Source organism: Halyomorpha halys, unplaced genomic scaffold (genome assembly GCF_000696795.3).
Source record: "Halyomorpha halys isolate HHAL.00 unplaced genomic scaffold, Hhal_1.1 Scaffold1760.1, whole genome shotgun sequence".
In the NCBI taxonomy this organism is placed as follows: domain Eukaryota; kingdom Metazoa; phylum Arthropoda; class Insecta; order Hemiptera; family Pentatomidae; genus Halyomorpha; species Halyomorpha halys.
This window is the reverse complement of record NW_027110835.1, coordinates 146-16,907: the sequence shown is the minus strand read 5'-3', so window position 1 is coordinate 16,907 and position 16,762 is coordinate 146. Positions and strand designations below refer to the sequence as shown.

Below are 16,762 nucleotides of genomic sequence, written 5' to 3'. Positions count from 1 at the left end.
AATTGGATATAATAATGGAATTGTCATGTATACATTGTAACTGCATTGTACTGGCAAAGATATCGTAAAGTACACTCTTTTTTGGGGAGGGAATAAATTTAAACCAACTTTAATGTACATATTATATTCCTAATTTTATACATTTTTACATATTTCTGCATCCCAGGGTTAATTGATGTTTTTTCAAAAGGTGCCAGTCTTTCGACGTTTCCACCACTCTGAAGGGAAAAACGGGTCTCCTAACAATTTAAGGAAAAGTTTAGGCTAGAAGTTGTCTCATGATCTAGCGAGTAGCTGGTATGAGTTATAGTGGTACAGGTAAACTTGTATCGATGGTCAGCCTCATGGATGATAAAAAAGTGAAGGATATTGAAGTAACAGCTCCGAGATACATTTTTTAACAAAATAGAAACATCCTGGCAGAGCCCCGAAGAAACTAACAACGGAATCTCTTTTTTCTTATTCCTCCTATAATTTGGTTACAGACAAATACATATATACCTAGACCTAAATATAAATACATATAAACACACGTACAAAACCATTCTCTTGCTACATAACAGAATCTATAGCGTTTTTCTTTTTTTTATAGCGTTCAAATAATGACTTTATTTGGGCTCATTTAGGAAGTCTCTCGAATTAGTTTCATTAACAATTTATAAAATGATATGGTATTAATAGAACTAAACAAATTTATGTACATATGTACAAGATAAGATTTGATTTTCTGCTCTTGATTGAAATGTTACGATCTTATGAACTGCAAACGTCCTCCAAGCAACTTTGGCGCGCAGAACGAATTTCTATATCGACGCTAGATCGTTCGAGCATATGTGTGTTGATACATATCTTATTTTTAATAACTTCCGAACTTGAATTAGGATGGGTGGGAGAAATACCCAGCTATTCTAATTACTAGACGACATTTAAAATTAACTGTCTTGCCTTGATTTATTTGCCTTCTTGCCATCATTATTCCCAAGAACCGAGACCTAAATAGATATCTCATTTAATTTAATTTTTATTTACATTAAAGCATATATTATTCGGTTCCAAGTTCCCTCTCCATCTCCTTTTTAACTAGAACAACACAGTGTCTAATATAGTGTCAACCTGAGAGTCGAAAGATACTTATACAGTATTAAAGCATGATTCCGGAGGGTGTTGTATCTTTTTCTTTTTTTCTAAAAGAGTTAAGTTTGGGACTACACGGTTTTCAGTTTACGAGACAACTATTATTGAAAGGCTATAAATTACTAATACCATAGTCGGCAAATTCAGACCGATTCTATTCAGTAAATTCAAATATTAAAGAGTAAATCTAATCACCCTTTATATTCATTTCTTCTAAATTTCCAAGTGTTGAAATAATGAAACCATAAAAAATTTTGTTCAACTCCATTAAACATCTTTTGCCAAATGGTTTTCTGCATAATTTTTTTTATTTTTACCAAACAGCACCACTACAAGGTCAAACCAAGTTCGACCCGAAATGTGATTTGTCCTAAAGTGTAACATATCTTTCACAGTATTTCTAAACCCCTTTGGTTTAAATTAAGAAAGATTTATTGATTCAATCTGTCAAAAAGGACGTTTTTAAAAACACCAAGGCGAGGGCAAATTTAAAAACTATCCTGAACTACCTCCTCAACAAGTAGTCATTAAATGAAGAGTCTGGTAGGAGACTGTAGAATACTGCTCCAAGAATTTTTACAAAATAAAGGATTTTGTTTCTAAACGGCAGCCATGCCTCAAGCACAGAAATGTTGAGAAATCAGATTTTTAAAAATAATGTTCCTTCTATTATTCATCAATCACGCTTTCATCGTACTATGTCGCAGATTGAAAGGCAGAGCATGCCTCAAATAAAAAATATATAACTTATAAAGAACTAGTTCGACGACGCCTTAGGAGAAATAGCAAAATAATCTATAGAAAAGGTTCAAGGTTTCTCAAAAACAAATCCAGAGTCTGAATGCATCCTACCGATTACCTATATCATTAGTGAAAAGTAGATGACTGCGTACACACGAATTCTGTAGAATCCTTTTAATGGCTGGTACGATGGCCTCATATCCCGTACTTTTACTTGTGACATTTTAACAGTCACAAGTTTTTCCTGATACTAGATTTTAATTTGAAAAGTATAAATTAAAAAATTGTATCACATTCACATATTCTTTACATATTTGGGTAAAATTAATACACATGTATCCATGTATTTGGTGTTTTTAATTACATAAAAATCCTTACCATAGGTATGTAACAATTCAGCCTAAATAAAACAAAACATTGAGAGATTAGGTTCCCTCCAAAGAAGGTTACATTCTTTCAAAACATTGCTAAATAAATAACCTCCTGTGTGCATTTTTATGTTGTTTAATGTGATATATTTTTGTAAAAGTCCTCAAACGGGCTTATTCCATACCTATTAATCTTAATTTTAAAATGTCTGCGACAAATAACACCCCTAGTATTGATACTAGAGCTGAACTAGCTGAATTAGTTAAAAGAAAAGCTGAAATTGCAGTAAGATATTTTTAAATAGCTAATGAAATAAAATAGTTGTTATAGGCATATTTTGTGTATTTAACTGTTCAAACAAAATTTAATTATAATTGATTTCTTCCTCATATATTTTAAGAGTTTTTATATTTATTATTCTTTAAGGAAACATTAGCCAACCTCGAACGTCAAATCTATGCCTTCGAAGGCAGTTATTTGGAGGACACACAATTATATGGCAATATTATCAGAGGTTGGGATCGTTATCTCACCAGCAATAAGTTAACCAATAGTAAAGCAGATAAAAGGAATCTAAAATTTAAAGAAGCTGAAAGACTGTTTTCTAAATCATCTATCACTTCAATGGCTGTAAGTTCTTGTTAGTTTTAAGGTTTGTGATACTTTTGATTTTATGTAAAATATTATAATATGTAAACATATAATGTTACAGGCAGTAAGTGGTCTTGTTGATAACCAAGAAAAAGGTGAGACAAATAATAAATAAATGTTATTCTTTTATTGTTTGTATATAATAAAAAGATTGATTTCATAATTTCATTAGTAGCTATCTTTTTTTTTTTTAGTTCATTTTGTTAATTTATTGTTTTGATTTGTAATTCCCCACTTATGTATTATCTTATTTCTATTCATTTATCTTTTGTTCAATTTTTTTTATCATTTTTAAACATGTATTATGTTATTAAATTGTAGTTTATATTTTCAATATAAACAATTTATTATGATTTTTTTTGTTTTTTTAATTCATGTACTTAATTTTATTTGAGAAATTAAAAAAAAAAATGAGAAAACTGATTTAGCATATCGTTTTACTCTCAAATGTATAATTTTTTTAGTTGTTACCACCTTAAGCACAGAATAGTTTTTATTTTTTTTGTTTATGAATTTACTTATTTTTAATTAAATTTGTTTGCTTTTTCATTATATTGCATGATATTCAGTTAATTTTTATGCGAGATATGTGTTGTATGATATAGTAAATCAATAAATTTATTTTTTCTTAGTGTGTTTTTTTATTTATTATTTGTTCATATAATCACTGTGTTTCATTATTAAGGTGCAATTTAATAAAGATTGTATGATATTTTAATTCATGTATTTTTTTTAGTGAATGGAATTATGTGTGTACAATCTTATTTATTTTTTAATGAATGGAATTTAGTCCGGGTGCGGTCAATTAAAACTCAAATAGAAATTGGTGTACTATTTTATTAGAGCCAACGTTTCGCCCCACGTTGCAGGGCTGTTTAGATGGAAGTCAAAGTCAGAGTGATTTAGTGATTTCCATTATTTATTTTTTATTTGTGACAAATTTTGTGACGTTCAATTTAGATTGACTATTACATTTTTTGTATATAGCATACATTTAAGATCTCTATCGTGGTAAAATATTACTGCTGTTTCAATTATGCTGGATATTTCAATCTATTCAAATTTCAAATTAAAATTAGAATCTGTACCACTACAACCTTTGGAGGGTCAGGGGTTCAGTGCTTTGTAAAGAAGTTCTGTTACTAGACCAATGGTTGTGCAAGGAGGTGGTTTGGTCAGACTGTCTAATGCCAGATTTTTAACCCAATTTATGAGGCTGGGTGGACTCCAGGAAAGCTTCAGAACCCACAGGAATTGACTCAGGGCTACAGTGTAACCGAAATCTATTTTCTGCCCAGCTGGATTTGAATTCGGGTCCCTGTAGTTAGTAGCATCGTCCCTTACCACGCTCCTCCCTCTCCCTCCCTCCAAATTACAAATATCACCTATATTTTTAATACTTACTATACAAATGTATAAGGAAGCTATCATTATAAGGTTTTTTTTTAGTGTATCTCAGTCTTTAATATGATCTGTTTATGATTTTGATTCTAAGTTTTTATGAACTGACTTTGAACAAATGAGAAAAAGGTCAATTACTTCTATAATTATTCACTACTAGTTTCAACTTAGTATCAGGTAAAAAATAAATATACTTCCTTGTGGTATGCTGAACGAGTTCAAATCAATTCCTGGCTTAGCATTCTAAATTTTGCTTAGATTGGTGACATCTGTCGTGGGATAACAGTGGCATTTAGAGCATGGTTTGGGCCATACATATGCCACAAGCTACTTTAAGATACCAATGAAAATCAACAGTTATCATTAAATTATCTTCATATATTTATTTACTTATTTATATATACCTTATTGACAAAAATACCTTTGAATTAAACCATGTAAACAAATTCCAGAGGAACTCATTGTTAAAAGAATTCATGATCTAGGAATTTTAATTGGATTTAAAAGAACAATAAATAGCTAATTAAGGACATCCGTGCCATGTAAAGAATACAGTGTCACAGATTTACCCCAATAATGGCGTCATCATTTCATCATTCATTCAGGTCTTAGAGAGACTAAAATCTAAATATATTTTTACCATGTGCTAAGTAATAAAAATTGATGCTTTTTTTCTTCAATATCAAGGAATGGAAAACTTTAAATTCATGTTGACATGCAAAATAGTATTTCAGAAATCTGTCTGAGCTTGTTTGATGGTCATTATTAGTGCTGCCAACGTTTAATTAATTTTTTTTTTGTAATAAATGTTTACATGATTAACTGATTTTTTCCCCTTCTTATACATTAAGTTATGTTTTAAGTCAAAGATCTGTTTATGATCTTAATTATAGAAATTTAAGTTATTTTCTTGTCAAAATCTAATGATAACTATCAGATTTAGTTAGCCACTAGTCTCAGAAATGTAAATAAACTCAAGGATAAGCCATACCTTATTGTAAATATTATAAATAGACTCTTCTACTCACTCATACATACTTTTCATTTATTATTAGGAGAAATGACTTCTAACTTCAAGAGAATAAAATGTAATTAACTGAAGATTGTAGTTCTGTAGGTTCTCTATAATCTGTTACTGTTGATGTATGAACATGATAATGAAACATCTATGTTGATGAATGTAATAAAGATAGAGTGTTGTAGGTGTATCCTCTCAGTCTATAATCGTTAGTTACATGTGACTTCAGTACTGTATATATTATTATGTTTTACTCTCCACTGTAAAACATATTGTTTTATTTCCCAATCAGTTTTTGCAATGTTTAAAGTTTAATTATAATTGAAACAGGAGGAAATGGATAATAAAAACACTAAAAATTAAGTGTGGTAAACAAAATTAGAACTTATCAAAAAGCTCATCAAGGGTGAAAAGTTTGGTGATCTAATAAAAATTGATTGGTCATACTACAATACATGACATTGATAAAAATCAAGGTGTTCACAAATGATTTGACTAACTAAGGTAGTAAGAGGAGTGTTTTAAAAATGTGTAAGAACCCATTTCTGTTGAAAATACTTTATATAAATGGTTTCTACAAGAGCACATTGATGCATATCTGTTAGTCTATGATGGAAAATCTGTACATATTTAATGTCATCCTTTAGTTGCAGTTTTTTTTAAATAGCCTTCATTTTTTTATTAAATTCATTCCTGACAGATATCAGCTAGACAAGTTAATTTGAAAAACTCAATAATATACGCACATACCAAATCTGTACACACACAATTCTATTGTTGCTTTAGCCCTCAAAGAATTGAAACCTGTTCCAACATCTAACACGCAAGTTGTTCAGTATGAGGCAGTTTGTCTATCTTTGCCTCTCCTTGTTCCCCATGGTTATTGATATAATACTACAGTACTTGCCTTCATCTCATACTATTTTCTAGTATATTCAGCAAACAATAGCATCTACCTATCTTTACAATAAAAATATGAAAATGGTTTCTTTCTTAGTGCTTTCTCTAGAACTACAAGGATCAAAGATGAATATTGTCTGCCATCCTTATTAACAAAATGATAAAGTAGTTATTTGGTCAGTCAATTTATTTCTGGTAATCTTTGTGATCAAATTATCATTTCTTTATCTACCATAAAGTTTGTTATCAATGCTCACTATTATTCATCCCATTAATAGTATGCTTTCTTATCATAAGAACCCAGTATTTTAGTTTTAATTATGAATCTAACTAATCAAATTAAGATAGCTATAAAATGCCTTCACCAAGATAAAAATTATTGCATATATAAAAACTTATTTGGAATCTTTTTTGTATAATTATGGTCAAATAATACATAGAGAGCACATTCTGATGGCTTTCTGAAGTGGGAACATTATCTAATCCTTTTAGATTTATTAAAATTATTTATGATATTATTTTTGGGTCTGTTTAATTTTTGCACATAAATTCTCAAACACCTTTTGAACATAATTTGTAAAGATTGATGTTCTACCTTAGAACAATAACAAAAATCAAAATACAGTTAAAAATCAAATTTTACGGTCAACTATATATACATATAAATAACAAAAATCATTTTAAATAGTTCAATTTTTAATTTTAAAGTCGATCAAAACAATAAAATACAATTTATTGTATATTTATCAGTTAAAAAAATAATTATTTTGTATGGACTTGAGAAAAAATATATAAAACTATGGTAATTCAGTGAGATATAAGAGTTAGTATTTATCTGATATCTTTTTATTCTTTTTATACTTCTGTACTTTTTTTTTCTATTTCTGTGAGGCCATGGCATAAATCAAACCAGAATCGTCTTCTGATTACTCATTAAAATTGTCTGTTATAGGAGAGGTAAACAGTGAGAGCGAATCACAAACTGGAAACAGTGGAAGTGAAGAAAACCTAACATTAAAAGAATCTGGGAAGAATCATTCTTCCCACAATGGTAACAGTTTTGGATCGCATAATGGCACTATTGAACGACCACTTTCGCCCAACAAAGATCAGAAAAGTAATCGCTCAACTACTTTTAAGAAAAATCTCAGCAAGAAAATAAAACATCGATAGCCAAATCTTCATGTCATCTTATCTATGATAAGATCAAAGCACAGGAAGTTATTTAAATATTATTAAATTATTTTAAAAGACAAAGTAAAATTTTTGAAGCACAGATTCATAAACTCAAAAAAGACTTCTCCTGATTATTTGATTTGTATTCTGTGTGAATACACAAATATTAACAATGAGTGTGAAATAGCATTAAAAATAAACTGAATTTGTGCTGTGAAAAAAAAAAGTAAGTTAAAATTTTTGTAGGTAGTAATGAACTATTTTATAATTTATGAATTCAATGGTTGATTTAACTGAAATGATGGTGTTTTGTGGTATAAGCATTCAAAATAAATGAATATGATAATTTACAAAATATTTCAAAAGTGGATTTCATTCAAAAATGTCATTTTTTGTAATTAAAATTTATATTCCAAAATAGTGACAAAAAGTCTGTAGAGAGCTCGGTATTATAAAATACAAAATGTCCTGAATTGTAATAGAAATTAATTAGGTAAACCTGTAATTTATGAAAATATATGACCATGCTGTAATCTTAATCATACAGGTGGGCTGAATAAAAAAGCGCAAATTGTTTCTAATGAATACTATGTATTCGTTGATACTAAGGCATACCTCAGTTAAAAACAGGATCTGCACTGCAGATGTTTTTGAATACGTAGGTTGTAAACATGATGAATCTATCTAAACTTAAAATTTATTGATAATTATTTTTATGGGAGTTAACAATATTGATGTCAAGATCATTTGATCTTTTGAAAGTATATTGACTGATTAATAAGTAAGAATAAGTAATATATTATGTAAAAACTGAAAACATTTTGTGATTTCACATGATTTGTTTGTAGCAAATATTAGATAAATGTTTCTATAACAGGATCTACTAATGTATAATGACACTACTGCATGGTAGTTACACTTATTTAAAATCAAATCAAGTCCATTTTACAGTTATGACTGAAACAAAGTGTTCTGATTCAGTATTTTTGTTTTTCAAATGATGCTTTCAATAAAACTGTTTAAGATTTGTTTTATCTCAATTCAGTTTTTTCATTTAGACTAATTGTTTAACCATCATCAGATTGGTATCCTCTCTCAATTTCTTATAAAGGATATGAGATTATTTGTTGATAAACATATTTTTTTCCTCAGTAAAATGTGCATAAAATCATTTATTTTGAAGTAAAAAATTATTAAACAAGGATCTGGAGGTATCATCAGGCTAAACATCACTATACGAAATCAGTATGGTTATTCTAATAGCCTATGATAGCAAGAAATTCATTAAATTAAACAGAATTTCCAAGTTATGAATTGATTTATTTCTGAGGCCTGCTGCTCTGACCTTACCTGAATACCTCGTCAGACAATTGAGGCAAGGTTTCAAGAAAACAGTTCTGAACATCTTTAAAGAAAAGGTTTAATCACATTTTTATATTAGAATAAAATAATCACAATACTCAAAACCTTATTACTATCAGTAAATGGGCTAAATTATGTTGTATATGGCATTAGTAAGTCTGAGGGATACAACACACAATAGTGTACCCTCTTGACAAATATAGCAGAGCTATATTGTGAAACTAGGAGGTTGCTAAAAAAAACTTCTCCTTTGTAGATTTACTTACAGAGAAAATCAGGAATTTAATTACAGGTAAAATTATTTTTTACCATATTTTACACCAGTTTGTTGGATGTTTTTGGTGAAACCGTTTGTATTTCATTCGGTTATGTTTTCCGTGTTGTTTTGGGTCTCGTTAGAATCTAGTTTGGTATGAGTTTTAGAAATTATAATTGAAATGTTTTATTTTCTGAATAAGCGACTTTTTAGCAGATCCATTTTAGTAAGCATAAGAATTTTTTTATATCTTTAGAATGATTCTTATTTACTCACTTATATTATCAGTCTGAAATTAAGTGTTTTATGTTTTGTTTTAATATGTGGAACCCATGTTAATCTTTAGTAAAAAACGATTCCCCAGTACCTTACAGTATTTGTTTACATTGTATTGATTAGAATTAGAATTACTAACTTTCAAATGAAGTGCTTAAGAAAAAAAAACTTGAAATAAAATACAATATTTTATTCTATCACAGTCAAATTAAATCACATAATACACAATCTAAGCACTTAATTTATGTTTAACTTGAAATTTTAAATCACAGTTACATCATCTTACCTAAAACAAATTTTATACTACTTATAAACATATAAAACAATAAATTACTGTCAATGCAATATTTAAAAAATATTTATAATATGCTATGTTTTTATTTTATACTTACTAGTTTTATTTTAATTATACAACTATTACAATATTCTATAAGGATTATAATAAAGATATTTTATATTATTTTAAAAATAATATAGTCTTATGCACAATAACTTTTTTAACAACTAAGGTAACCTTAATGGTTGGTTCATGAAAATCCCTGTGTTTGAACAATTATTTAAAGTAAAATATTTATTTTTTTATTTATTATTCAAGTCACAACAAATGATAAAAATTTAAAAAGAATAATTTTATCCTAAATACATTTTATATTTATTAAACTTGAATATCTTATCCTCTAATATTTTAACAATGGTAACAAGAAATTAAAAAAATAAGTTAAGAAGATATCCCAGGTTGCGGTAAAGAAAAACAAAAAATTCAAAAATAATGAGAACCACTTATTCAAAGATACAATTATCGACTATACAATATAATTTGTCAGTTCCTACCATAAACAACAATAAAAAAAAGTGTGAATTATTCATTTATTGTATGGCTTTTACTAAATTGAAGAAAATATTTTTTAATTGATGTTTTTCTTGTTTGAGACCATCTCCTTCTTAATTTACTTATGATAAACGATTTATATATAATAAAAATTAGTTCAATATAATAATATATAATTGTAATATAACAATCATATATAATTGGCAAATAATTCAAAACAGAACCATAAAGAATACACACAACATAACTTATATATTAATAAAGATTAACCATTTTTAAACCATTGAGTATCAATCATTATACTTTAATACATACTGAAAATATTGGACATTTTATATTTATTTCTTCCTTCATCTATGCAATTACATTTGTTTTTCTAATACAATTTAAATATAATACACTTATACTTTAATTTTTTATCACATTTATCAATTTTTTTTATTCATATACACATATCATTCATATTTTTTTTATAACTAAATAAATTAGTCTGTTGTAATTACACTGTAATGGTGAAGTAATTATTTTAGATTTGATTTATAAAGAGCTAATTTAATACTGAAGGATGATTAAAATTCCATCATAAACATAACAAAAGGTAACGTTTTTGTTGTTATAAACAATTTCAATAACTCGTTGGTAAAATACCATAAAGAAATTTAATTTATGGATGTAAATCCCAACAAAGCATATTCAATGTGGTGATGGTGCATTTGATATTCAGCTATTGATGGATGAGGAAACAGACACCCTCCTAGTAAATTTCTGTTTCCATCTTTTTTCTAAGGAAAAAAAAACATTAAATAAGTATTCATATACTCATGGGCTTACATTTTTGGATATATGTACTTAATTAACACAAAAGAAACAAAAAAAACATCCATCAAAAAAACAATCATACATCAAAAAGCACAAAAGGAAGGTAATGAACACCTCAAAGTTTATCTTCACCGTATCAATGAGAAGACTCCATAGGATTAAAAAAAAAATATCAACTAACAAGAAAGTTGGACATAGATTTACAAAAAAATATATTTAATTTATTTTAGAGTCAAAACTTTTTCAACTGATTTTAATCATAACTAACATTCAACAACTTACAAAGTCTATATGGCCTTAATAATAATATAAGAACAGACTTTATTACACTCCAAATTTGGAATATTGACAGATTTTCACCATTAAAAAAGAATGAGCAATAGTTGAATAACAAAATATAAGAAATAAAAATTAACGAAAATAATGTGTTCTTCGTAAGTGAACAGGTGAATACAAACACAAACTCTTTTTTTTCTCAAAGCAGAGTCATCTAGTGGTGACTAATAAAATGTCAAAGTATAGAAGCTCCACTCATGGGCAGGGGAAGGGTCATATTTCCCCTAATTCTAATATATTTATTCTTCCCTTTCCTATTAATTACATGGTTTTTTTTAAGCAATGATGAAAAACTACATCTCAGGCTTAAACAGGCACACACTAAAATAGAACATTTATCATTGTGTTTTATTACTGACCACCACACCCTAAAGCCCACCATTACTTAATTTCATCTAAGGTCAACTATATCTCCATCAGAGTAAAATGATGTAAACAAAATATGCTATAAATAACACATCTTCAATTAAAGATAATAAACTACAACTAACTAGAATAAATAATAAACATACGTGGAATAACAGGATGTTCCGTTTTTCGAGTAAAAGTAAATAGCAATGCATAAAATAACAAAGAAGAAACTAAAACACCACTAGAAATACTCAAAAAAGTTGTCTCCGGTTTCTTCCGATCATTGCAACATCCCCAAACACCAGACCAGTTCCCTCTAGTCGTATTCATCTAAAAAAAAATAATATTAAAGTTATATACCATATTATTTATAATATAGAAGGTTGTAAAATCTATGATTACATGTGATGAAATAAGTAGGTAATTATGACCTAAAATATAAAAAGGTGGGGAGCGGAGGTGGCACTGTGCTACTAGATCCAAGGATCCCAGTTCTAACAGATAATTATTTACCGTAAGTCAACCCTATGGGTTCGGAAACTCTGATGGATCCACTTAACCTTAATTGGGGAAAAGTCTAGCGGTCAAGCATAATTTTGACCAAATCACATCCTTCCAGAACTGCTGGTATAGTGACAGTACTTCCTTACAAAGTACTGGACCATTGATCCTTCATGGGTAGTAAGGGTACAGATTTATTTTTGTATATTTGTTATTTATAAAAGGCCTCTACCCTGAAGGATGATAGAGCAAAAAATAATTACAATAATTCTAAGTTATCCAACAAACAGGAGATTAAGTGTGGTTCAAATTATGCCATTTTAGTTTTCAATAACTTCAAACCTTTTAGCTGAAATTGGTTTGTGATTTTTACAACATACATTAATGGAAACAAGAACTATATTAACACAAACTAAATGAAAAATAATGGAATCTAAAACAGAACAATAATGAAACAACAAATGGGTCATTCTTCCACTTTGGTAATATTTAGTTATAATTTTTTTTTTCAGAATTAAATGCAAGTTTTTCGATTATATTCGTTTTTATTTATTGCCTTCACATTATGATTGTTCTTTAAAAATGTTCTGAATCAGGCACACACTTAATATCATAATTTATAAAAAATAATTTTTTTCTTTAATCTATAAGACTAAAGAAAGATAAAATAAAATAGAACACTTCAATAATGTATTAATTTTAATAGAAAATATTTTTTTAGAAGTAATCAGTCTTAGAATTTTGATGATAATCAATTTTCAACATAAAAAATCTATAAAACAATAAAATCAATAACTTGTTTTCCCTAAAAATACTTGAAACATTCCTACTTTTTCAGTAATTCAAACCTATTAATGTTAATTAATATAATATTATATATGTATAAATGATCGACAATTTTTTTCAAAATATGAAGGAGATGGTCGGAGGTGCAGTCAAAGAGAACAAATAATAGTTAAAAACTATTTATTTGCTGATGTTTCACCCCACTTTGTAGAGCTTCATCAGAACTGTATCAGTTAAAATATACCGAAACAGTGTTGTGTTTTCGTAACAGTGAACACAACACTGCTTCGATATCTATTTACTGGAACATTCCTGATGAAGTTCTACAAAGTGGGGCAAAACTTAGGCAAATAAATTGTTTTTAACTATTTTTTTGTTCTCTTTTACCACACTCCCGACCATCCCCTCATATGTTAATTAATACAATAATGTTATTAATAATCTAATAATATGATGATAAAACCCAAAATAGAACATTATATCAAATGTCATAATCAAATATTATTTTTAACATGTTACAAAAACAAACATTTGATGTTTAATCAGGACCAAAAGGAACTGAAACAAGCTTTTATTAAAGAAGTTATATATTAAATACCTATATGCCTACTTTTTTCATCTTACTTTGATCAATGTCATTAATATCGAGATTTTCTTTATTTACTGATTAAAACCTACTAGGCTCAAACTGTGTACTTTTATCTACCACTTATTATGACTAGTACTACCCCTGCGAGAACTCTCATATTAGGTATGTTTTTATCTTCTCTTTAATTCTAATAAAATGAAGATAGTCTGATTGTGGTCAAAGAAAAACTCAAACAGTCGTAAAACTATTTACTATAATCCAACGTTTCACCCAACATTGCTGGACTGACAGATGGTAAGTCAGCAAGGAAGTCACTGTATAAATAATATTTCATTATACATAGATTTCCTTGCTCGCTTGCCATCTGTCAGGCCTGATGAAGCCCTGCAACGTGGGGCAAAATGTTGACTCATAAATAGCTTTACGACAATTTGAGTTGTTCTTTGACCGCACCCGGACCATCTTCCTTTTATTATTACACACGGCCAATCATTGATCCTACAGTATCTCAAAATATAAGTGATATCAAGCTCATTCGTATAAAATATATAATATTATCAATTAACCCTATTCAACACACTTGGTAAAAATACATACTTTATAATGACTATCTTCAAGTAACAGTTTACGTAATAAGTAATTACGATGCCCCACTGGAAAATATCACTTCAATTTTACAGTTAAGATTCAGCTATCTGTAAACTTATATTAATCTTGGATTGTACTTACTGAGACCTCATAGTTAGAGTATATATTAATGGATGTTTTAGGTAGGCAATGAATTTTTGGTGGGAAACCACTGTTCTAAATAACGTGAGACATGTGATACAAGATCGGTTTGGCTGTTGAGTAGGATAGGACATACTAAAAATATTTAGTAAACTATTTTTTCAATATTTGTACTCCATTATTTGTGTTCTAAACATTGTTGGAAAATCATTGTTTAATTTGAGCAATAAAACCTATGAATTAGTAAAGTCTACAGTTCAAAATATTGTGGTACTAGTATAAGCGCAGACCAACATACTACACATATTTGATACAATCATTTTCAATATATTAGCTTGACTTATTTAAAAAATATCATAGTGTTTGGTTGAATAATTAGAGTCATCAAAAATATGAATCAGCTGGGCCTTTCACTCAATCATCGATCGGAGTATATTAAATACCTCAATCCTTTGTTTACTGAATTTGTAGCTAGTCGGGTAAAATTATCAAGGAAATCTGTAAAATTAATTTTCACAATATACATTGGTGATTATACTGTAGTAAGTTACTTAATGAAGTTAATAACATTTCATTCAATAAGTAATGGCGAAACCCCAATGAAAAAATACCCACATAGTCTAACAGGCAGCTGCAAGATTATTTGATGAAAAGATAATTGAGCTATTTCTATTGAAAGAGGTTGATTAGAGGTAATTACAACTAGTGCTGGTTCATGAACCTGCAAACCAGGGGACGATAAGTGTGGGTGTATGGTAGAACATGTAAAAAAAAAATAATATTGCCAATATGCTTGAATAAAAGGTTGATGATTGAACAGTACATTCAAAGCACTGTTTTAAACTCAAGTGTCTATCATCAAATTGAAAATTAGAGGCAAATCACATATCCGCCATTTCTATATACCATACATCCACTTGTGATGACTTATATTCATTCATGCCCTTTTCAAGCCTGATTAGATTTAATTAAAAGTTTCATAAGCATACATCAAATCATATACTTAAATAAAAGAACGATTGCACACATAAATTTAAGTACCACAGTTAATACTTCAAGTTGAATAACAAGAAAGCATACCAACTGTTATATACAAATAGACACTAATAACAGATATACATTAATTACTTGGATACTGACCAAATCAACAATATCCATACAGAAATTATTTTGCCCTGTATCAGCTCTCATATTATTGTATATTTCATTCAATGTAAGATATTGCTTTTCACATTTTTTACAAGTATCATTAGGAGAGTTATATATACACTGGTTTAACTCTGCTGATATATTGAGAATTTCTGATATTACTGGTTTTAGTTCGGGTGGCTTTTTATCCTCAAAAACAAAGCAACCTAAAAACATATATAATTAGTCAAGTAATATTTTATCCTTAATAGTTTGTAAAATCTTGTAATTTACTGTCACAAAACGCCCTAGACCACAGTTTATCAGCATAATCGAATCCCGATTCAACAACTTGTAGCCTGTCAAGATTAGTTAGTTTGTCTCTACAAGAATCACCTCCAAAATCTTCTATCTAAAAAAAAAAATAAAAAGTACAATACACACCAACAGTCAAAGATAAGAAAAAAAGATACAATTATATTTTAATAAATTAAACATTCTCACATGAAGAATACTGTAGTAAATGTTTTTCACATCAATATAAATTGAAACACAATCCTGACATAATTTTATGGGCCTAGCATTCTTAATTGCACAGTATGTGAAATTTCCAGATAAAGTAGCAAAACTTATCAACATTTCCTCACATGATGATGATAACTCGAGTTTCATCCTATGCCAATAAAAGTACAAACATGAACAATTATGAAAAAATCACTTTTTGTTGATAAGCACAAACAACGGGATTTTTACATATCAGTATTTGCTCCATTATATGAAAAACAAAACGAATTCCAAGAGGTAATTAGTATTGTCATTAAAGTAAACCAATGGGAACCAGAAAACATTTTACATATATTTATTTCAAAATATTAAAGCTTCTTATCAGTACTCTAAAAGGCAAGCTGTGGAGTATTTTATCGTCGTTCAATAATTAGACGTTCATGGTGGACATTCAACTTTTATCATTAGACATTCATATTATTACTACCTCTATCAACTTATCATTTTACCAAACGACCAATAAATTTTATTCAGATTAGAGTTTGAAAAATTTTCTTTAAAAAATCTATAATCTTACCCGTCTATTTTTGTAAATATCAGTTAATTGGATGAAAAAAAATTCAGTAATGATAGTTTTATGTAAAGACGATTGGACGTGGGGTAAGTAAAGAACACGGCAAATGTTAAAATCGATGAATATCTTTTTAATTATTTAATTTTCTTATATATATCAACATAAGGATTGGACTGAGTGCCTTATTAAGGAAATTTTCAAAGGAAGAGAAGACCCAGCTGATATACTAATATTAATATATTACTAGTTGCTAAAAACAGGTTTGTAAAGCCTAATATTGTTATCGAGGGTGGTTAATATCATCTCTCAAAATGCCTCAATAATGCGTGTTG

The 16,762-nt window shown here is 28.4% G+C and overlaps 2 protein-coding genes across 2 annotated transcripts; one reads left to right on the top strand and one right to left on the bottom strand.

The window, feature by feature from the left end:
* The first annotated feature begins 2,060 nt into the window (after nucleotides 1–2,060).
* Nucleotides 2,061–8,430, top strand: Eaf6 (chromatin modification-related protein EAF6/MEAF6). Its single transcript, XM_014436041.3, has 4 exons — nucleotides 2,061–2,529; nucleotides 2,671–2,874; nucleotides 2,957–2,990; nucleotides 7,167–8,430. Exons 1-4 carry the CDS (start codon nucleotides 2,449–2,451, stop codon nucleotides 7,385–7,387), a joined length of 540 nt encoding a protein of 179 aa, XP_014291527.1. The 5' UTR covers nucleotides 2,061–2,448; the 3' UTR covers nucleotides 7,388–8,430.
* A 1,029-nt stretch (nucleotides 8,431–9,459) lies between these two features.
* On the bottom strand, nucleotides 9,460–16,272 carry LOC106690570 (osteopetrosis-associated transmembrane protein 1). The gene is made up of 6 exons (XM_014436040.3): nucleotides 16,106–16,272; nucleotides 15,857–16,025; nucleotides 15,647–15,764; nucleotides 15,365–15,579; nucleotides 11,781–11,949; nucleotides 9,460–10,895 (listed from the first exon to the last, which is right to left on the bottom strand). Exons 1-6 carry the CDS (start codon nucleotides 16,198–16,200, stop codon nucleotides 10,834–10,836), a joined length of 828 nt encoding a protein of 275 aa, XP_014291526.1. The 5' UTR covers nucleotides 16,201–16,272; the 3' UTR covers nucleotides 9,460–10,833.
* Nucleotides 16,273–16,762: the final 490 nt, after the last annotated feature.

Excerpts from the sequence above, each read along its gene's own strand:
- LOC106690570 (XM_014436040.3), bottom strand. The coding sequence starts at position 16,200 with ATGTTTTCTGGTTCCCATTGGTTTACTTTAATGACAATACTAATTACC. Across the intron at positions 15,765-15,856 it reads TTTACTACAGTATTCTTCAT|ATAGAAGATTTTGGAGGTGA; the intron begins GTGAGAATGTTT and ends TTTTTTTTTTAG. Across the intron at positions 10,896-11,780 it reads GGAACATCCTGTTATTCCAC|AAAAAAGATGGAAACAGAAA; the intron begins GTATGTTTATTA and ends TTTTTTCCTTAG.
- Eaf6 (XM_014436041.3), top strand. The coding sequence starts at position 2,449 with ATGTCTGCGACAAATAACACCCCTAGTATTGATACTAGAGCTGAACTA. Across the intron at positions 2,530-2,670 it reads AAAGAAAAGCTGAAATTGCA|GAAACATTAGCCAACCTCGA; the intron begins GTAAGATATTTT and ends TTATTCTTTAAG. Across the intron at positions 2,991-7,166 it reads TGTTGATAACCAAGAAAAAG|GAGAGGTAAACAGTGAGAGC; the intron begins GTGAGACAAATA and ends TGTCTGTTATAG.